The sequence below is a fragment of the Semicossyphus pulcher genome, unplaced genomic scaffold (genome assembly GCF_022749685.1).
Source record: "Semicossyphus pulcher isolate SPU_LCO1_2020_fin unplaced genomic scaffold, fSemPul1.0.p SCAF_14, whole genome shotgun sequence".
NCBI lineage: Eukaryota > Metazoa > Chordata > Actinopteri > Labriformes > Labridae > Semicossyphus > Semicossyphus pulcher.
The window spans coordinates 30,283,471-30,307,028 of record NW_027211648.1 but is presented as its reverse complement, the minus strand read 5'-3'; the positions used below and the strand labels follow the sequence as shown (position 1 = coordinate 30,307,028).

General features: G+C 44.0%; 1 protein-coding gene across 2 annotated transcripts in view; it reads right to left on the bottom strand.

Annotated features, from left to right (window-relative positions):
- Positions 1-7,050: 7,050 nt before the first annotated feature.
- syne3 (spectrin repeat containing, nuclear envelope family member 3) overlaps positions 7,051-23,558 on the bottom strand; it is a 45,687-nt gene continuing 29,179 nt past the window's right edge. For both annotated transcript variants that reach the window (XM_069661881.1, XM_069661880.1), the window contains exons 14-18: positions 21,879-22,557; positions 20,514-20,657; positions 19,578-19,763; positions 18,773-18,820; positions 7,051-12,829 (exon numbers count right to left, since the gene is read on the bottom strand). In XM_069661881.1, coding sequence (XP_069517982.1) covers positions 12,647-12,829; positions 18,773-18,820; positions 19,578-19,763; positions 20,514-20,657; positions 21,879-22,557 — 1,240 coding nt within the window. In that variant the 3' untranslated portion in view covers positions 7,051-12,646. The remainder of the gene's footprint in view (positions 12,830-18,772; positions 18,821-19,577; positions 19,764-20,513; positions 20,658-21,878; positions 22,558-23,558) is intronic.

Below are 23,558 nucleotides of genomic sequence, written 5' to 3'. Positions count from 1 at the left end.
TCAGTTAGCTTAGCACAGAAACAGCTGCTAGAAATGTCTTTACTATACACTGTGAGCACATTTCACAGCCTGGACGCTGCCCTCTTAAAGTAACCCAAGTACATCAACTTCATCTTGAGTGAACAGCATGTGTACTTCTGCCCACTCTAAAGACACTCAGCTGTGACAAAGCCCCGTGATGAGTAACATGAAGAAGGACTCTCCTCGAGCTGCTGGATGACCCACTGGGCCTGCTGAAGTACTTTTTCTCTGTGTGACAGCAGCCGCCCCCCGTAGACCTCGCCCCGATAGAAGTCGAGCTCCACCGTCAACTGTGCCAAGACGTGTTCCAGCCGAGCCAGCAGAAGCAGTTTCTGGGTCTTTCTTTGGACCTGTCCGCTCTGATTTCACATCATGCAGTGAGTGCTTGAAGACATTGCTCCACTTTCTCAAGTATAGAGGCACGACTGTGTCAGCGCAGAGCCACGAGTACCTCTGCAAGGTCAGATGCATGAACCAGTGGTGCCCGGGCTGGCAGTGTTACGGCTGCACTGTTGGTCCCTTTCCCCTTCTGTTGTGTTTTCCAGCTCTTTCCAGGTGTTTGCTTAACAAGGTTCACCTGATCGCAGGTGCTTAAAAACCCAGACATGTCATCTGAACAGAGAGGGGCTTCTGGAGCGGGACCTGCTGTTGTTCTGCCTCTCAGCAGGGATTTCGTGTTGTTGTGTTTTGGTTGATTTTTGTTGACCTCAGGTAAATGTTTGGTTGTTTAATTGTCCTTTCATAAATCCATGTGTTTGAGTGTTTAAGGTGTTTCACTTGGTTATTTCTGGGTCAGACTGTGGACAGCTGTTAGCCCCGAAGGGCCGCCCATAAAGTTACATTGTAGGCGTAATGCAGCGTCTGTCTTCATGTCACATCAACTTTAGAGACTCTCCTTCCAAGAAGAATGACTGAATCATCTTGTCAACAAGAACAAGTGATCATGCAGGTTAACCCCTCGATCCCACAGGATCCGTGTCCGGCGCGTTCCGTCTGCGCCGCGGTTCTGGTCCAAGCAGCTGGATTCGCGAGATCACAAGATCGCGGGATTATCGCGTGAGAATTGTGAAATCACGCGATAACATCAACGTTAAGCAACACACAACCAACAGTTCAGTTTGCACCTCCGAGGTTGATTATCTGCTCATTTGGAGATCATTCAGATTTTTGTGCTTCTACCATGGCTGAGGACACTGCTTCATTAAGTGTTCTTTTTTCTAGATCTCAGTGAGTCTGTACATGGTGTTTTATTTTGAAATGACCGGATGCTGTATGCTGCTTTCGTGTGTGACTTCCTGTTTGGAACGATCTGTTCTGTTCAGCTTGACGCGTGCTTGAGTCGGCCGAAAATAGACTCGGCGCGTATCTTTAGTGGAGCAGAGCAGAGAGACGGGCCGCGGCGCGTGCTGTGGAATCACGAGCATTGACTTGAATGGGTGCAAGCAACTCTGGAGGCCACGGTGCACATGGAACGCGCCGGAGACGGATCCTGTGGAATTTGAGGTTAACTCTCACTGAATCACTATTTACAGATTCCACAAAGAAATGTAGAAACTGTTGCCCCAGAGGCTGTATCGTTGTCAGACTGTAGCCGATGGGATCCGAGATCGACCCTCACTTGACTCCTCATGTCTGACACGTCATGTTCAAAGCTCACTCTGCACTGTTCTAAAAAACTATTTATTGCAATAAGACATTTTTGGGTTTGCTTTAATGCGCCATCATCTGGCAACACATTGTTTGGAAAGATGCAGATCCAGTAGAACCTGCACCAGCGGATGTTTTTCAGCTTCTCATGGCAGAAACAAATTGTGAAAAGCACTGACATCACATCTGACTTCATCCTAAGCTTGTGGGAGGCTGCCTGTCAGCAAACAGTTCCTGATGATGGGAGGTCAAATATCACTTTCTCTGAACTCTTTCCATCTAGTTTTAGGATCTCCAGCTTCTGAATGCTCCGTCATGTGAAACCATCTTGTAGCTCACTCTGTCTGTCTGCTGATTGGTGCTGGTGAAGTCATTTAAAGACGGTTGAACTGGATCTTTTCATTTGTGTAGTTTGTAAAAAAGCAATCAAACTGATGGATCTCTGAGTCAAACTGGACCTCCTGGATCTTTTCATCGTCTCAGCAGTACCTGAAGCAACACGCTGAAACTAACTCAAGTTTTAAAAGATTCAAATCTCATTGTTTACCCCAGAAGTGTCTTCGAACTGTCTTCTTACTGCAGAAAAGCAAATCTATTTTTTGTTCTTTAAAAAAAGAGAAAATTCTTGATAGAAAATCAGTAAAAAGCAAAAACCTGTTACCAAGAAGGTTTTTACTGACAATGAAACTGCAATCGAGTGTTTTATTATCGTTAGTCATCAGTCGTGTTCTGCCTGAGATTTGTGGAGCATTGTTCTGCAGCTCTGAGGGTTTTTGAAAGCTGTCTGAACAATCAATGTCACTCCACCGGGCTTCTGTTCGGTACGAATCAATCCGAGCGCAGAGCCCAACCTCAGCTCCTCGCACAGCTCTCTCATCTGTTCAAATAATCATTGCTGTCCCTGAATACCTCGTTCAGACGGGAACGCTGCCCTCGCTGTGACAGCTGCCTTTTTGTAGTGCCGCCACTTGTTCAGCCTGTGACTGACGACGATGAATAAAAGAGCGAATTACAGGAATATAGTGTTCGGCTCCACGGGAGCATTGATCACTCTGAGCTCAGAGCCATTAATTCAGACTGTTAACAGATTTATGGAGTAATGATAACATTCAAGATACATGATGGCAGGTATGATGGTATTTACATCTACAGAGGAATCAGCAGAAGTCAAAGGGGTGCTGAGGAACATCGGACCTTGAAAAAGTGTTCCCTCAATGTTCCAGGGACCGTTTAGGTCGTTCCAGGATGTACAGGAAAAGATCTTACCATGAGAAAAGTCCAGTTTCCAGTAAAACGATCTTTAAGATGGTTCCAGGGATCTTCAAAGTTCTTTGAATTTCCCAGGGGTCTCCTAAGGTTCTTGAAGATCTTCCCTCCTTCCAAGAGTCCTTCCAAGATGTCAAATGGGTCCTCATAGTTCCAAGGATCTTGTAAAGGGTTGCGAATGTCCCGGACTTGCTCGGATTCTTGAGGAAGTTCCAAGATATCTGAGGAGAATCAGTTTGTCTTTAATAAAGGGCATGGATCTTTAATAAAGATCTTGGCTCTAGGTTTTAGACAGGTGCCAGGGAAGTTTGAAAGCGTTCTTGGAGACATTATAAAAACTTGTGTGAAAGATGCAAAAAGAATTTCCTCGCTACAGAGACTCTCGAGGAGATCTTTCCAAGGATTCTTGAAGAGGTTGTGATGATACTTGGGAAAGAACCGAGTACCTTTGGGGAGTCCACGTTACACAATATTTAAAAGATTTAATTCCAAGGACATTAGAATGAACCATCAGTTTTAAAGAATGTGCAGTAACATGGCACCCCAGGCAAGCTCTGGAAATATTTTGTGAGGTTCACTGGATTCTTGAAGAAACTTGAGGGAACGCCCCGGGTCCAAAGGTTCTTGAAGAAGTGTCAGAAATATCCCTGAGAAAGCACCGGGGATAATTGAGGAGCTAATCCTTGAATTAATGGCAGGGATTGTTCAGAGGACACAGTCTGTGAATAATGTGCATGGATCCAGAGGCCTTTGGTTTCTCAATGCTGCCCCAACAGTTAACACCAGCTCTGTGATAAAACAAACACTGTGTCTAATCAATGCTAGTTTTTTCCCGGACAAAGCTCCATAATAAACTGTAACACAGTCAGGACTGTATAGACTGCTGTCCCATCTAAACCTCTCAAAGGTTCCCTTGTGTTCGCTCTGCAGTGCAATGAGGATGGGATGAGGCTTGTTTGTGTGAGTGGTTAAATGATGGCAGCACACTTCTCACAGCTAATACAGTTAGCTTCTGTGCATTCGCCATCAAAAGCATTGACTCAAGGATAGTAGCTGTTTGTTAAGTTTCACTCAGACTGTCCTTTGAATGAGGTTTTATTTACATTACACTAAACAGGATTTCAAAATAAAATGCAGTAGTAGCATCTTAATGCTGCACACACACACACACACACACACACACACACACACACACACACACACACACACACACACACACACACACACACACGCTCAGAAAATGCTCAGCTCTGCCTCCTTTTCCTTTAATCACCTATCAGCTTCAGTCTCTGAGGTGGCTCACCTGTGTCTGCTGGATGTTCCCAAATCTCTCTGTCCAGAAACTTTTAGATGTCGTGTTATTTAACTGCAACTCAACACCAAACCTGAATTCATTCTTGTCTGTTGCTCTTTTTTTATGCTGTTTGTTGATTTAATGATTTTACTGTGAAGCACTGTTCCTGACGAGTAAACTGACCTTCATGTATAAACTTGGTGGAGTGCCCCTTTAATATTCTCCAACAACTGTTCAATGATAATTAAAGATAAGGCGAGAAGTTCAATGCTGCTTCAGTAACATGACAATACAATATTATTAATTAAACGATTCAACATTTATTGATGTCTTTGACGGGGTAAAATGCTCACATGAGTCAGGATGTGGTTAGCATAGCTTAGCATAAAGACTGAAAGCAGGAGGAAGCAGCTAGCCTGGCTTTGTCTGACATGTAAAAAGTACAAGTGATTAACATCTGATATCTCGTTTGTTCAGTTCGTACACAAACAGGAAAAGGGAAAGAGTTTGTGGTTTCAGGAAGTTATCGGGAAATATGCTGCAGCGTCTTCAGCTGCAGTCCTGCTCTCGGTTTTGGTCCCTGAACAGGCACAAAGGTACCAAACATGAAACCTGGAGTCTATTCCAGCTGTCACTGGGCGAGAGGCGGGGTTACACCTGGACAGGTCGCCAGTCAATCCCAGGGCTGACACACAGAGACAGACAACCTTTCACGCTCACACTCACACCTACGGGCAATTTAGAGTCACCAATGAACCTAACGAGCATGTGTTTGGACTGTGGGAGGAAGCCGGAGCGAACTGGGATTCGAGCCAGGGACCTTGTGACTGTGAGGCGACAGAGCAAACCAATCCACCACCGTGCAGCCCCCACACTGCTTTGTCCATTTAAAATTAAGGACATAACACTAAATGTGTGACAGCAAATGTATGCTGTCATAAAGCATGGTAGGGGTGGACTGTAGGGAACCAGAGGGTGGCCGGTTCCAGCACCGATGTTAATTATCATATCTCTGAAAGAGTTTTTGTATATTTAAAAATACATTTGGGTGGTATTTGACTTATTTTTGCATGAAACCAACAACACAAGATGAAGACATCCTTCATTAACCGGTGATAAATTAAAGAACTGTGAGGAAAGATTGGTCTGTTAAATTTCTGCAGATCGATGAGGAGAGGAACGTTCTCTGGGCGAGCGGCTGCTCTGGTATTTTTGCTTCATGTGTTTGGCAGAGTGTGAGCTCCAGATTGCAGCACAGCTCGGTGCGCCCGGCTGGGGGGGCGAGGTGAGAGCAGCGTGGGAGGCAGCAGCAGCAGCAGCACACTCAGTGAGAACACTCATACAAACTGACACAGGCTCCGAGATTAGACGATGGAAATGAAAGATGATGGATTCTCTGGAGAAAGTGGACCGCAGTAGCTCTTAGTTCAAATACCACATGAAGGGAGGATGGGGTGATGTATCAGCTTCCTGAATTATACTTTAGGGCGATAAATGTTGGAAATATGACTCAAGCGGGTGCTTTGTTTATGAAATCATGTCTTTAATTGGTCTTCAGACGAGGATTTCGGTCCCAGGGTGGTTAAAAAGCTTCTCTTTCACAGAATGAAACACCAGGGAGCGTACATTACATCACCACGCAGACACACACACACACACACACACACACACACACACACACACACACACACACACACACAAACACACACACACACACAAACACACACAAACACACTCGCTCAGTGTGTGCAAATGTACAATTTGTCCCTGTGTTATTCTATATTTTTCTCATTGAGGACAAACAATGTTTGTGCGTAGTCTATAAATGAGAACTGGATGTATCCCTCGTTTGCCGACCAACATTTTGAAGTGTGTTTTGGCGTTTTGGCCGTCACCATGTTGGTTTTCTGGAGCCAGGAGGAGCGAGCGGCTGGCAAACGCTAAGTTATAAAAGCAACACAGTCTGATTATCATCCAGCAGCGTCTCAGTTAGTTAATGAAAGTTTTTCTGACAGATTGAGATCATATTTTTGTTGGTGTCTAAACGGAGTTGTTTATCTATGAGATAAAAAAAAAAAGGACATGTGCAACATTGCAAACCTGCAGGCGCTCGCTTGCACACATCTCGTGAGGCAGAGCAACATCAAGTGAGGAAAGTAATCAGGTAACTGAAAAGAACCGGTCTCCTCATCACCACAGCCAGGCTTCATCTGTGCAGAGAAAAGTGACTCCCTGCACAGACCCCCACAAATAAATCAATGTATGAGAAACAAGCTAGCTGCTAATCAGTGCTAACATATAAAGAAAATACTGAGTGTAAAAACAGTGTGTGAGACGTGTTGGACGGTCTGTTCGTCCAACAAAGCGCACACACAGATTATCTGTCTGATATTTACATGAACAAATCTCCAACAGGCTCCAACAGCACAAACACGGCCCAGAGGTTACGTTCAGTGACTGAGTTAGCTGAGGGGACACCTAGCAGAGAGCTAGCAGCTCCCAGCTGTCACTCAAAGAGGCCACGCCCCTAATGCTGCATCACTTTAAGCCCTAATATAATGTAAACAGGTGAGCTGTATAAAGATTCTCCCCGTACAGTTGTCATGAAGAGAGAAATGAGCTATAGAGACCCAAACTGTTTTTTGTACCAGGCTGTAAACATGTTTATTTCTGCTGTAAAGTTTAACATGGGGCTCTATGGGGACTGACTCACTGCTGGAGACAGCCTCAAGTGGACGCCAGAGGAACTGCAGCTTTTGGTGGCTTTAAAATCTTAAAATAAAACACATTTAAAACAAGAGAAACCATCACAGGATGTTTAAACTGCATCTTTATTTCGTCAGAATATAAAAACATTGGTTAAATAGAAGCTCTGTTGCATAATAAGAAGCATTTCTACTGTTTCAAAACATTAATAAAATAGAACCGTTTCCTTTTACAAAAGAAGCTCTCTCTTGTCAATCATTACCCGTGCATGTTTAAAATAAGAGAACCTCAATCTGAGAGCATGTTGGACATGTTTGCATAACAAGAGAACTAACAGCTCTGCTTCTGTATGTCTGCTACACATACTGTGTCTACAGGACGAGTTGTGCTCAGGATATTCAAGTCATTTAAGTTGCATAATATTTCAATGGACACACACTAACGTAGAGCCGGGTTGCATAGGCTTCTCTAAAGGGACACGTGCAGAACAGAAGAGCAGTGCAACAAGCAGCAGCACCATTCAGCCGTATTATTGATTCAGTATAAAACACAACGCGGTATAAACACACGCAACATTACTGAACCTTATCATTACAGTGGTTATATAAGTGTTATACATACTGTTGTGCAGCACATTGGCTGTAACATGTTATAAAGCTACATACTGAATAAATACACGAGGTTATGGCACCGAGTACAGTCGATTAAATGGATGGTTACATAAAAGCTTTAAGGCTGTGAGAAGTTTAAAAATATGATGCTACATGGTGAGTATTTACACGCTAAAATCATCATGAAAATAAGGAAGGACTTTTCATACATAACAGACGGCTCGTTAGGGAAGGTGAGTGCATTTAACTTAATGCACGTCTCTTTTAACGAACGCCTTCTGCATTGTTTTAGTTTTTAGGAACCGCAACGACTAAGGACGTTTTCTTCTGTGGTCATGATATAAAGAGAGACGTGACGCGACACCAGCAAGAGATGCGTCTCTTTAGGAGATGATGTGGTTCTCTAAACAGATGATTCACTGTATAAAGCTGTGTCCACATTATAAATGGAAAATGACTTGTTCAGCGATGAACTGGTGGAGTGAATGGGGATTTATCCCTCTGCTACAGCTGACAGCTAATGCATCTAACCGCTTTGGTTCTTCGGTAACACTTGTCGAGGATAATTAGTCTGTTGTCCTCTGGCTCTCAGAGAAAGCTGCAACAAACAACACGTTGAGCATGAACCCATCTGTGCGTGCTCGTAGCTTTAATTATACTTGTAGCACAAGTTTGTTTAAAGCTTCAGTTGGAGCTTCTTTCACACATGCACAGGATTCATGTGGCAACACGTTGGTCTGAATCTGTTGACTTGGACATTAAAAAAGAAAGATTTTGAGCTGGTAGAATAATGTTCACAAATAACTTCACAGCCTGCAGTTGTATTTCACGTTTTGTGTACATGTGGAAACAGTTCGCATGTAAGTATCTAGATCTGTATATGTGTAAAAATATGTCCCCACTAAATACGTTTTGCACGTGTAGAAACATTTTGTGCACACAGAAAAGATCTGCAGATGTAGTGCCCTGATTGGACAGGTTAGCTTCCTCTGATTGGATGGTCAGCGGACAATGTGGAGGCGAGCTGATTGGCTGGTCTGCTGAGGCGTGAATAAAATTTGTGCTCGTAGCTGATAACTTCAGGTTCACACGTGCTCAAAGGAAATGTGTGCGTCTGTAACTCTCAAAGCCGACCAACATAAACAGTTTGTACAGCTACAAAAATGTTCACGTTTACAAATCTGTTCTAATATTTCTACGAAACTTGTTTACAAATTCACAAACTTGAATGCGTGAGGAAATTTTTTTACACATTCACATATTTAGAAACTTGCATGCAAATTTCTTTTACTATGCACACAAAACGTGAAATACAACGGCAGAGTGTGAACTTTTGACCTTCATCTGACTCCGTACGCAGCAGGTTCCCGCCTGGAGCGTTCTCAGCCAGCGAGTGGGCGAGTTGCGCTGCGTCATGCTCTTTTCTACTTGCTTGTTTATTGTTTTCCAATCTTGGATTGATATCTCTAATATGTCCAAATACATGTCTTTAAGATATCAGTCCCTCGCTTGGAGTTTTTTCAGTATTTGAGAACACGTCTGACACAGTCTCCCTCTTCATGAGCTGCATGTGTGAAGGAAAATGTAAAAACTGTTCAGACCCTGGTCTCTGGATGTGAGGCTGCAGAGACGCAACAACTGCAGGTGGACTGTGTGGGCTGCACCGAAAGATATTTGTGTTCGCTCTTATTGATCGGAATGGAGTAAACCTTGTGATGAACCTTGTGATGAACCTTACATCTCAATGTAGAGGGGGATATATTGCACAGTAAATACAGACGTTTATTTTCTGCCATAATGTGAACACAGCTTGTTTTTCAGCCCCTCCTCCTGTGTCTGGGCTCAGATGGAGGCTGCTCTGTGATGACTTAGTGATGCTGAAATCGAACATCTTTTAAATCATCTCATGTTCTCTCCTTCGCTCTTTAATTGTCAACAAAAAGCTGAATTTAACATTGAGCTGGAAACATTTGCAGGTGTGTGTACAGAGGGCAGAACAGCCGAGACTGGATTTGGTAACCGTTGACCTGACCACACGACCAGTCAATAAAACACACAGCCCCGGCCTAAAAAGGGAAAGTATGTGTGTATGTGAAGGTGTGCGGAGGTGTTGGGAGTATTTTTAGGAGCGTGCGTGGTGAGAAAAGAGCGGCAATGCAGGATAAAAGAGCAATTACAAGCTATTTTAGGTCTGCACAAAGAAGGTGACTGCCAACGTTTGCAGCTCAGGCTTTGGCACCAAACGCACACGGTGGTCCAAGAACATGTCAGGGGGCGTGTTAGACGGCTTTCCAATTGTTTTCACGGGAGGTTTAGACTGAGAAAGAGACCGATGGCAGAGTTTGGGCCAAAATATCTCCTCCAGAGAAGAAACGTGGCCCAACAGCTCTCATGAGATGCTTTTACAGTTAAAACACAGACAGAAAAGCTGACGCACCAGATGCCTGAAGTATGAAAATCACGGACACCTTATTCCTGCATCAATATGAGCGGATTAGCTGCGATGAAATCAGGATAAAAATAAAGGCTCTGTAATACTGAACCAACACGCAGGAACGCAAAACAACTTCACACCATGAAACCTTCTCAGATCAGAGTTTTGGTTCTTCAGAGAACATTCTGCACATATTTAACAAACAGTGAAACCTGTTGAATCCTTCCTGATTATCGTTCAGAGCTTTGGATGTGATTTCTGTGAGGTAATGTGTCAAACTACAGTTCATGAGCGGGAGGGAAAAGAGACACTTCAGTGGGCAGCTGTTGGTTAACAGATTAAGGTTAGTAAACATGTTAAAGCATAAAAGCTGGTAAACATACAGTCATCATGTTCTAAACGTTGTTCATTTAACCGTTTGTTGTCCAATTACAGAGGCTGGTTAATTATTACAATGAGAAGATATTATTTAACTATTTCTTTATAACCCCTGGATCCCACAGGATCCGTGTCCAGCGCGTTCCGTCTGCGCCGCCGTGGTTCTGGTCTGTCAGAGGGTGCGAGCCCTCGCCACAGGAAGCGTGTCTGATCCACAGCGCAGAGCAACCCTGGCCCAAGCACCGGGACTACGAGATCACAAGATCGCGGGAGAACTACATTGTCATGCAAGAATTGCGAAATCACGTCATAACATCGCGTTAAACAGAGCAACACACAAAGTTCAGTTTGCACCTCCAAGGTTGATTATTTTATACTTTAGACTATTTAAGAGATTTTTTTCAAGTTTTTTCCCCAAGATTTCAGTGTTGTTATGAAAACGGAAAAAAACGTGTGTCTGTACCGGTCTGTACGTGGTGTTTTATTTTGAAATGACCGGATGCTGTATGCTGCTTTCTTGTGTGACTTCCTGTTTGGAACGATCTGCTCTGTTCAGCTTGACGCTTGCTTAAATCGGCCTCCGTCAAAAATAGACCCGGCGTGTATCTGTAGCGGAGCCGGAGATGGATCGCGGTGCGTGCTGTGGAATCACAAGCATTAACCTGAATGGGCGCGATCGACTCCGCACACGGAACGCGCCGGAGACGGACCCTGTGGGATTTGAGGGTAATGTGTTTTAAGAACTAAAACTGGCATATTGGCTAAATGCAGTAACTAAAAGAAACATTAAACATTAAAGAAAATGTTAAATGAGACACTGTGCAAAGTTTTTTGTCACGTTGGGCTGCTGTAAACTTTCCTCGAGCATGTTTTTCTCTTGTGGTTTTTATGCTTTGTCTCTGTGATGAACGTCCTGTCTGTCTGTCTCACTCAGGTCCACCTTGAGAATGAGAAAGTGTATCTCACGACTCTTTGCACACCTGAGTGCTGCTGCTGTCAGCTCTTTACATCAGCCCCTTTTACACTGCCAGTTCAAGGCAGGATTATCACACCTCTGTTACGCCTCTTCTTTTATGTAAATCACACAGAGGCTGAATGGTGGGGCGAAGTCTCGCTGCCTCTGAGCCGGCTTCAGAAGCAGTAAGAGGAGAAACGGCGTCAATACATGTGAGCTGGCAGGGTGGAACAGCGTGGTGTGTGTATGAGAAGCACTTTTTGTTTACATGTCACGTCGGGCGGCCTAACGAGGAGTGGCGTGGTCCAATGTCAAAGGCAAAGGTGGTGTAACGTCGGAGCTGTGGCGGGACCGCAGTGTAAAAAGAGCGACAGATTTTATGTTCAAATGGCAAAAACATTAATGTTTGACCTCATTTCATTATAGATTAAGTTCATATTAAGTTTAGACTGAAACTGGAAAATGTTACTCTTGTCTTGTCCGTTACGTATTCTACCGAGACAGACGTTGACACTGTAGTGAAAGGTATGTTATTCCTGGTATTATGCCATTATTACTCTGCACGGTTAAAGGAGGCGAGACCTCTTTATTCTTTAGATTTTTGGCGCCCGAGTCGCGCTGCTCACACGGGCTGTGTGACTGCTCTCACCTGTTAAAATGCTCGCAAAATGTCAGAAGATTATCCATCTAAAATAAAGGTTTCATAAATCAACAGAGGCACTAATTAATGGACCCGGCCTGTCGGTTTGGCCTGAGTTAGTCCTGATTCGATAAAAGCTGACTAACGTATTTAAACATTCAGGAAGACGCTGCACTAAACGATGACTTTGGTGTACAGATGTTAAAGCTTCTACAGTTTGGTTATCGCACTTCGAATCGTCAATGGTCTCATTGATCCTTCATGATAGATATGTATTTTGATATAAAGTTAAAGGATCATGAATTTTAAGGTGCAAAGACTCATGGGATGTGAAGTCCAGTCGCGCTGACGATTGATGACTTAGTCCAGAATACGTAAAAGCTAAATGAAAAGAAGGATGAGGAAATGTGGGATTTGTAGTTTGCAGATGTGTGTGCTTCAAGGTCGTTGTTTCCTTCATTGATTGTGTTGCATCAGAATAAAGATGATCATAAACGTATTAAAATAAGTAATTGATTCACTGGTTTAAGAAAGAAAATCATTGCTTTGAGCGTTTTTTTAAATGGAGTAAAAGATCTGTTGCAAAGGAGCGCGAGTGGTCCTGACGCATGATGATCAGAGGGCAGCGAGAAGTAGGACAAGCGATGGATATGAGACATTATTACTCCATGCTGTGCCGTCCAGAGGGGGTTTCCTATGTGGGTGGGGGTCCGTCATATCGCAGCATGATGTTGAAGGAGCGGGCGAAGTTGTTGGAGAGCGAGCAGCTGCTGCCTTCGTCCATGAGCGGCAGCAGGAAGGCCAGCAGCAGCAGAGCGAGGAGGAGGAGCCACAGAGGGAGAGCCAGACGACACACCCGATGACACAGGCCGGGCTTCTGCAGACACACAGGGTTCAGGAAACACATTAAAGCACACACACATTTATCAGTCTAACACTATTCTATTCTATCAATCAATTCATGTCAACAATCTCCCAGCCAGCAAGATCCAGAAAGATCTTGATGCTTGTATCATGTTACATTCTTCCTCAACATATAGAAATGGCATCAAGTGATCTTCATTCTTTCAGGATTTCTTTAGCAAACCAATTCTAATTCATTATTTGACATAAAACTACAGGGATGAAGGTTTACCATAAAAACTTACTTTTAAGGTCTTAATTTAGAGGAAACAACCTTTATGCGAAACATGGATGTTAATCTTTTCCTGCCAACACCGGAGATATACTTACTTTTTAACTCTGCATTCGCGTACACAACCAGCTGCGTCATGAACGTAATTGTTTACATACTTGTCTCTGCACTACGCGTGTTACTGGAGGATTCCTCTAGGGGGCGCACCAGAGAGCTCAGGCCGTATGCAGCTACCGTGTGTGGGATGTAAACAACAGACATGGAAACAATCGAGGAGGTTTAAATTTGCCAGCTCGGCGACAGATGAGCGGTGGACAGAACACACCGTCTGCACCTTCCCCGCTCCGTCTCTCCAACATGTTCCTCCGTGCATTGTTGTCCCTGCTGCTGTGTTGACCCTGTCACATCCCCTCTGCCTCTACACTGCCCCTACTGTTCATGTGCAGACTGCAGCTTGTGCATGCGTAGCATTAAAGTCGAGCTGAAACAGCATTTGGAGAGTATCTAGCTTCCGTATCGTGACGTATTTCCGAGTGAAACAGGACGTGCAGGCGGGACATATCATTAGAGGGATTTGATTTGATCGTTGAGAAGTGGGCGTAGACAGACGTTCTCCACAGCGCAGCAGCTAGCTAACTGACCGAGCGTTCTTGGTGCTCTGCGGCTAAATGTTGCAGATTGATTGGTTGAAATTGGTTGGTCCTAGCTTATGTAAGCACACGGGATATTTGTTTTACAGGAAGAAAAAATGATTTTGATATAAGAATACGAAGAAATGGATTTTCTGTATATTTTTTGGCCTATATTGTCAAACAGATGCACAATGTTACCGGGGATGTGATCTAAAAGGATTAGAATGACATTTTTAATTGCACCTGGACTTTAATGTTTGAGGATGTGCACAGCCGACGCTCCAAACAGACGCATGTCAGCCATCATGTGTACGCGAACGCCTGGTTGAAAGCAGGTATATCTCTGTTTATATGAACGTTAATTAATCATTTATGTTTGTTCAATAAACAGTAACACTGTTTGGGCCTCAAACTAGAATAAACTAATGACATGTGAATCTAATGGTCACAAATAGAATATGAAGCATGGGGACACGTTTTGTAGGAAACAACAGGAAACATGTCTCACATCATTTTGCCTGTTCGGGTAAAGCAAAGATTAGTTTCTTCTGCAGATTCTCATTTGTTGGCTTTTACACAAGTTGGTTTCTTTTTCTGCATCTCATAACTGAAACTACAAAGACTAACAAGCCCTGAGAAACATTTTGATGCCTTCATTAATGATCTGAAGACCGAGCTCGCTGTGATTTTTCCTTACAGATTAAAGATCCATGTGTGCCTCTACTGGTTCTTTCTGTGAGATTCAGCATGTAAACAACGGTGTGGTGATTTATTTTGAACACAGGAAACATGCTTAAAAAATACACATGTAGTCTGCACACGAACAGAGCTGCAGAGAAACTGTGATGAGACTGTGACAGGATGAAAGCAGGAGCAGCTCGCCCACACAGTCACAAACATCATGTACCAAACTGAACCGATGCAGCTCCGTTCTCTTGTTATTCTGTGAATCATTTTCACTGCCTACGTTTATCTCTCCGACCACTGCCTCACCCAGAGTCATCAGTAATGATCTTATATAAAAGCAGGATTAGCATAAAACACTGACACAACAATAACAGATGTTTAAGTAAAAGATATGGTGTGAATTTCATTTGCTGAAAGTCATTATCATTTTAACAACCTGAATAATCACGTTATTCACATTTTTTAGGTGGGGGAAGAATTCTGTCAAATGTTTGTTGATATTTGAATTTATGAGGTAAAAAAATACACACCTCCCTTTGGTGCTTCATCAGGAGCTCCGCCCCCAAATTCATGGCTGTGCAATGCAGGGAAACGGCTCCACCAGCTAACTCATATCAAGCAGTTTGCTTTGTTCCTCAGTTATGTCTGACTAACCTGGATCTCTGTTTACAACTGTCCGACTGTTTGTTTTTACTGTGTCATCCCGACTGACTTCAGTGATGCAGCTGCTTATTACGGCTGCTTCATCAATAACAGTTTTTCTTTAGTGCATTCAAAATAAACACAGAAGCTTTTGTGCTAAACCTGCACAACTGACACAAAAGACTCCGCCTCATTCTCCAAGCACACACAGTGTGCTGCAGAGCAAACAGCGTCTCTGTGCTGTTTGAGTGTATCTAAACGAGTCATTATGCAGACATTCGGGGCAAATTTGACCCCTTTCTGTGTGAATGAGCCTCGTGGCAAAAAGCTCCTAATTCACCAATTACAGCGCTAACAGCAGCGCGCAGTTAGAGTGAAAATATTACCGCCTGCAGAGAGCTGGAGGTAACTGCGGCGCAGTATCATAAGAGCTGTCAGGCTCTGAGTTTACACTGATCATGACGACATTCCACCCTCTGTGTGATCAAATAATGTGTTTGTCTGTAAAAACAATCTGCAAAAATGTTGTTGTCATCATTATTATTGTCAGGAGATCAATCAATCTGGGGCTGTGCGAGGCTCAACCCCGGCACACAGGCACTCTTTGTCCACATGTGTGGAGCCGGTCTGGAGCCGTTACGCAGGCTGCTGCACGTGGCGGCTGCTGCGCGTAGCTGCTGCGCGTGGCTGTAACGTGCTCGCTCAGTGACAGTGAAACTAGTAAACACCTGTCGAGTCTGGACTTTACAATTAACATTTACAGAGCTGCCCTCTCCACTCCCTGCTCATCATCGATCTGTGGACGGAGCTGAGCTCCGTCAGTGTGGAGCTCAGTTAATGCCTGAGAGCAGAGAGTGGAGAGCAACCGCATGAGCTGCTAAACTTTATGGCCATGTTTGCATCTGATATCATCTGTGCAATTTGCTTTGTGATTTGGACCCTGAGACGGGGCAGATAACGGGGGCAAATTATGCGAAATTTTTGGAGCTTTTAGCAGCCGCAATTCATTCTTAGTGCACTCCCCCTAAGAGACAGCTAATATCCACTCGTTAATATTTGTTTCTTTATCACTTTCTTTATTTATAAGTTTCAGTAAAAATTACATTTATAAAAATAAGTTACCTATCAGTGTCCACACAGAAGTTGTACTTTTAAGCGCACAGTGCCCCACAATAACAGCTGTGCTGACAATAAGAGTAAAACCAGGAAAATAAGAGTAGAATTATTACTTATTCAGTTTCTCTTTGATTGTGTGTTTGTGTTAAATTTAGCTGCATGGTTCCAGGAGACGTTTTAACCGAGTCAAACAGGCTCTGATGAACGCGGAGCTTCAGATCCATTCAGCCATTTATTAAGACCAAACCCAATTATTGGTGACCACACGTCAAAGCAGGGAGGAGCATGGAGCTACAGGACGGAAACATGAACACAAACAATGTTTCCCAACAGAGTCTGTTTTTGTGGACAGAAGGGGAGGAGACGGAGAGAGACATGCAGAGTGTGTGTGTGTGTGTGTGTGTGTGTGTGTGTAAGGGTTAATGATTGATTGAGGAGGAAGCGAAACTAGCTAATCATACCTCCACATGACAAACACTCACTGGGCAAAGGTATGCAGGTGTTTCTGACCATCAGCTCAAACTACCTCAGCTTACTGTGAGAGAGTGAACATGACAGAAACATTTATGAAGTATAAGAGAGGTGTTCATCACTCTGCAGGTTCTTTTTTTCAACCTAACTTTAAAATACTGTCTGCAAAATGTTTCCAGGTCACTGTGACTACTGTCAATAAAACTTTAGATTTACTGAGGAGTTATTGTTACACGTTAATTTACCTGAAATGAATTGATTTTGGGAGGCTGAAAATGATGGTAGCGGATTGGTGCATTGACTGGCTTACTTGAATACTGCAGTTAAGACAGTATCCACGGTCAATGTTGACACTGTGCTTGGTATCACAACAACTCTAATTTCATTTATTAACCAAGATATATATATAAAAAAACTACAGGATTAGGGCTCATCAATAGTAACAACCAGGCCCCTCTCCTGGAGATGAAGTCTGGTAAAAGCAGCAGCAGCGGCCTCAGCCTGAAAAGACCGTGTGAAAGGACTGAGGAATGTCTGCAGGGCTGCTTCAGCTGAGGCGTCTGAAGGGTCAACAGGGTGGTCAGGGGGGCGGGGAGGGGGCATTCTTTAATCTGCTAACCACCCACTGCTCACTAAATGAATGCTGAGGTGGGGGCTGGGGGTTTATATGCGTGACTTCATGCCAGTCCTGGGTGGTCAGGTGTTCGGCTCTTCATAATGTCAGTACGTCCGATAAATGAAGGCAGGAGAGCACTTTGTTCAGAGGTTTGTTTGAATATGAGCGAGTAAATTTCCCTCATGACAAAAAAATCTTTTCTAGTTTATGTGAAAGAAATAGAAGAAGTGGGAGTTTAGAATTAATGAAGCGCTTCAAGGTAAAAGAAAGAGCACCATCTGCATCGTGTTTAATCTGCGACGAATGCATCGCCAGATAAATAAAACTGAAGATAAACAGCAGGGGGAGCGTCGAGCAACACGGCAACCCTCGAAAAGATCTGAGCAACAAAAAGGCATCCTCAAAGAGGGCACGTCAGTCTGAGGTAATTATCTGGTCAAACACTCTCTGGTCACAGCTTCTCTCTTTCATATTAAAGTTAAGTCTCCATCCGATGTCAGCATCTCTGCAGGCACTTTGGCTCCTGCTGTCAGCAACACGTTACACGCTAGTCGCTGCACTCGCGACCGAGCAACTGTCAGTCTAGAACATGCTAATTGAGGTTAGCAAGCTACCGCGGACTAGTACAATGTTTTTAAAACCCCCTACTCCTGATCAGACGACAGGAAAAAGGGCAACAGTTGGAAAAGAAAGCAGGGTGCACTGGACAATACCAAAAAGAGGAAGAGATGGGGGTGGGTGGTACACCGGTTTCACTCCTGTCACCGGTGTCACGTTCTGCCACAACATGGATTTGACAATACTGTCATTACCAGGATACACACACGTTTTACTTTCCATACACACGCGAGGGAGATTTACTTCCCCCAACGCTGATCACCCACGTAACACCCCCAGCAGTGTTTCCCACACGTAGACCAACAGGAACCGTCCGTCTGATATCACATAAGTGCAGCTTTTGTGTGGACTGACTTAAGGTGGCTGTGAGTGTGTGTATTCCCGTTATCAGCGGCACCTCGTGTCAGTGCACGATAACGCTGTGGCTACATAAAAGGACCGCTCACCGAGTGTTTACCTTTAACGGTTACACCTGCAGCGCACACACAGCGTGAGGTTGTGTGTGTGCAGACAGAACAGCTGTTTTAACACCTGTAAAGCAGGAGACACACCTATATTTTACACTGTATGTGAACCTGAATAATCAAACCAGGGAAATCATTGGAAGGATCTCCTGCTGTTCTCAAATACAAGAGCCACATGCTACTGCATTGAACACTACCTGTACACGGTTTTTAATGCAACGTCTAAGGTAAGCTGGTGTTTGCAATATTTGATGAATGAATACAAGAACTTTTTTTTACAACTTAATCATGTCACAAAATATATTTAAGTCTATAGATGCATTTCTTAAAGTGAGGAAAGACCTGTGAGGATGACTATTAATTGCTTTTCTCCAACATTGTGTGATTTCATCTCCGTTTTGAGCTAAAAAAACAGATAAATAAAAGAGTAAGCTTTTACCTTCTGCACCTTTGCAGCGACCTCCGGCTCTTGTTTGGCTTGGAGCCTCTGCAGAGAAAGAAAATATTTAAATCAAATGTGCACTGAATTATTTTACTCAATTCAAACCACGTTGGAGTTCTTCAGAATACTCACACATGAAAGACCAAACTGTTTTCAGTAACTCTGTGAACACATTTGTTTTCATGTGTTCTCTCTGAAAACAATGTGCACCCAGTCGACTGAACAGCTCTACTTTCAAGTGTGTGACAGGATCTCTTCATCGTTAAAGTGTTGCCCTAAATAATGCAGCACTGCCACCTTGTGGTGAAAGAACAACACTGCACCTGAAGGAGAAATGCCTTGACAACACGTCACAGTGAAGAGAAAATTAGATGGTGGACCATGTCACACGAAAGCAACTGTTTATAACTATTCTTTTCTTTGTTTTTCTCTTCAGCAATTTTAGACAGCTTCCAGAATCAAGTGCAATAAGGTTTGAGTTATTATCTATGTTCCTGTGCCAGTGTTAGCAAGCAAGCAGAAACCCCTCTATTATTACCAATAACAGAGCTTCTTAACTCTTCTATTTTGGAACCCAAGCTATGAATGCATGATTTACCACTTAAATATCAAAGTCTTTGCTAACAAAGGCAAAAAGTCTTATTTTAAATTGACATAAGGGGAGAAACGGCAGAAGAGACTGAAGCTTGGAACTAAAGGTGAGACCTCCAGAGAGAGGCAGTGATCAGAGAGTTGATTGTTTTAGCTACATTATGCAGTCAGTTTAGACTCTACCATAGTCCACCTTCAGCTCTCCTCTCACCTTAGCACTGGTCCTGGCCCTGACGTCTCCCATGTCCTTCAGTTTGGACTTGTGGAGCATCCAGCGGTAGCGAAGTTCCTCCAGACTCACGTCCTCTGCAGGTCCTGGACCAGCCTCGCTGCCCTGACTATCCTGCAGCAACAGCTGGAACTGCTCCTGACCCCAGACCACGCCTGCCCTCAGAGCCTGCATCGGGACACAGCAGAGGGTTTCAGGTACACTGACCCAGAGCGGGAGGTTCTGCTGTCTGTTATTTTTGTTCTGTTCTTATCAGTTCAGAAATACAAAGCAAACCAGAACTGTCCAAAACCAACAACGCATCATCAATATTTATTCCAGCTATAAAGCCAGCTAAACATCGTCCAAGGAGCAGTCAGGTTGTTGTGTTTGGCATTCAGAAACAGATGAAGCTGTTTTGTGGACTTCACAGCAAAGAGGATGATTGTTACAGTGTGATGCTCCCTTTATGAGCCCACAAGGACAAAACAAACATCCGGGACACTACTTGTTATTTTGAATATGTATCATAAGCTCCTTTTTCAGTGTAGCTCTTTGCAGTCACCATTAGGTGGTGCTAAAGGACATACAAAAGAAACCAACACACTGATTTCAATGCACCCACACTGTCCGGTGTAATGTGAAGTCTCATGCTGCTGGTGTAACTGCAGACCAGTGGCTGCTTTGTAGGAGAACAATGTGGAAAACTAACAAACTCTGTGAAGCAACTCTGCAGGTCAAAGTGGTTCCTAGTCAGGGGGAAACGACACGCAAAAACTGTACAACAACACATCCAAAAAAATGGGACCAGGCATCTTCCAGTAAAAACAACCTGACTGTGATCCATCTGCTGGTAGCTAAAGATTAAACTTACGAGCATTTTGGACAGACTTAGCACTCCTGAAAGTCCCTGAGCTGACTGTTTGAAAAGAAACTGACCTTGAGCGTGTCCTGTCTGATCTTGAGTTCTTTGGCGCGGAGTGATGCTGCTTTGGTGCTGAGGATCCCTGAGAGGAGATCACTCTCTCTGGACAGCCAGGCCTCGAACTCTCTCCTCCTGGAACCGTACTGTCCCGATCCATCCTGCAACACACCAAACAGCTCATAAACCTCTTGCTCAGCACACACAAGCGCTACTCTGCAGTCACTGTGTGTCCTCTTTGAGTTTGGAGTAGGGACACTTGGCCGAATCAATCAGTGAGAAAAGTCACAGCTGTCAACAAAAGGACCACAAAGTTTACAGGTTATTTTTGTTTCAATGCTCAAATGCTTTTCAGAACTATTTAATTGTAGAGCATGCATTCTGGATTGATTTGAATAGGTTAAATGTACTTGGAGTGTGCACTGTGCGGCTGTACTGTCTAGAAAAACAGGTAAATCAGGGTTTGGAGTAGAAAGAAATCAATCAGGACATCCCATCAGAAACTAAACCCACTTCGATTTGGGAAGATGCACCTTAGGAGCTGAAAGGGTATAAAGCACTTAACATTTCCATCGATCTTCAGCTTGTAGCAGGCAGAGATGCTGCAGGCAACGCCACTATTTTAACCCACAACTAACTTTAAGATTGGCTGCGTTTCTCACATAAAGCTGTCGTTTGAATCTGAGGTTGTTGTGGCTGGGGCTTGTGATCGCGATTAGCCTGAAAGATCACTTATCTAGCAGTTGGATGGTTTTAATAGATTCCTGATAGGTCAAATGTCTTTCAGTGGCTGCTGTCAAAAGATCTGCAGTTAACTCTAAGCAACATGTAAATAATTAATTACTTCTGTAGTATTAAAGTAAGCTCAACAGTAGTCTGCATTGAGACTGTGCTGTGATGCAATGAAAGCTGAACTTGGCAGCAAAGCAGACGAGAGTGACACTCTCTCTCTTCAGCCATCTGTGGCTCCGTGTTTCCTTCTTTACTTCTGCTGTGTGTTCTTGCAATGAGGGAAGCTGCTTTTCTTTTCTTAATGTTGTTGTCAGCACTTCGACTGTCGGCTGCAACACTCTCAGGCTGTCAGACTTAAATTCTCCCACATGTAGATGACGAGCTGGGAGGGTGGTGGGCAGCTCTTTTTGACTTAATTGTCCAGACAGCCCAACAATGCTTTTAATACTTTAAGCAGCTTATTTTAGTGACCTTGTGTATTCAGAATCAGTTTGGGGAAACTCTCTCATTTAGACGTGTGTGTTTCTGTGTGCAGGAGTTCATAGGAGTAAACTTAAAGTTCCTGAAACACTGACTGGTTTGAGTTTGCTCCTCTACAAAGGGGCTCAAAGTGTGAACACTTGTTTACAGTAAACACTGCACAATGATACCATTGTTTGCTGTGTTGGTGGTGTTGATGATTTCTTGGCTTGGTCCCTTCTGAACCGTATGAACGCTCCTCCCCCTCCTCCTCCTCCTCCTGGGCTCAGGCCTTCTCCTGCCTCCATGCTGCTGCTTCCTCTGGAGCTCGTTCTCCCTCCTTCACCACAGCTGACCCTTGTGTTGAACGATGCTCCCCCTCCTTCTACGGCAAATATGCTGCTGTCGCCCCCTGCTGATTGGTCGCTGTCATGGCTGCCATCAGCCGAAAAAACGTTCTGTCTTGTGGTGTGAAGTCTCCAAGCAGAAGAATCGACTTCATCTCCTGTAAGGACGGATCCACTATCCTTGCCTGTCCTTGATGGGCTTAGTTGTTCACTGCTCTCTCCAGCCTGTAGGAGGCGACCTTCACCTTGACCCTGAATCCACACACCCTGCCCCATCAGCGCCCCCTCTCCACCATCTCCCTCCAGGCCTCCTCCTCTCCCAGGCCCTGAGCTAGCCAAGGCTCCGAACACCTCTGCTGGACTGTCTTGTAGTTGGACTCTCTGGATCCTGGAGCCTCCTGTCATGACCTGGCCGCCCCCCTCCCCCAGACTCAGCTCTGATTTTAGTGATGCGCTGTTTACAGACGGGCCTCCGACCCCCCGTGAGTCAGACTCTGCTTGATATGTGGAGCCTTTCAGCAGCCTGGGAGAGAAGGAAAGAGTGTTTTTATAACTCACCACCTCTAATGCATCACAATCACAAGACAAGCAGAGCAACAGAGAAGCAACGTTACTCTAATTTATCTTCCCACCATGCAGCTTCCTCCTGACATAAAACTTTGAGCATCAATAAACCTGCAGTCAGACAGGCACTTATTATCTTTTTGTTGTTTTGTTTATATGCATGCATTTATATTCTGCACCACAACCGCTCCGAACGCTGCAGTGACTCAGCCCCAAAGTTGAGAGACAAAACTTTTGGAGAAAATTTTCAGAGAGAATCTGCATTCCATTAAAACTTCAGCTGCTGTTTATCAAAGCACATTTGGTTGTTTGGGAGGCAAAAAAAAACAAGTCACTGAGGGTCAGACACAACTCTGACTGATGGTTAAGAACAGATCTGATATATGCCACGAGTATAGTTCCATAAAATCTCTGTGCTTGGTCCTTCATACATTCCTTACCATGTCTTATGTCATGCATTTTAATGCTCTGAGTAATGTGTAATCAGTCTATGATGACGTTATATTTGGATATCTTTTACTGGATAAGAAGAAACAGAACCGATCCTAAAAAGTATTTTAATCTATTAATCTAATCTTTGTCTTAACCTGCAGATTAAAGCTCCAGCTCAGCCTGACTGTAACTTCACACAGAGATAAATCTGTTTGTTTATGGAGACACTCTGATGCACTAAGACGGAATTGCGGCTGCTGATAGCTCCATGAATTGCGCATAATTTGCCTCTGCTATCTGCTCCGTCTCAAGGTCTGATTCACAAAGCAAATTGCACTGATGATATTCAAGCAGCCCTACTGCAAGCTTTGCAGATGTGTGCAGTTTGCTCTTATTTTGTGTCTGATTGTGGAGAGAAGCTGTCTGCACCTCTACTCTCTGCACCTCCACTCTCTGCACCTCCACTCTCTGCACCTCCACTCTCTGCTCTCAGGCATTAACTGAGCTGCACACTGAGGGCGCTTTCAC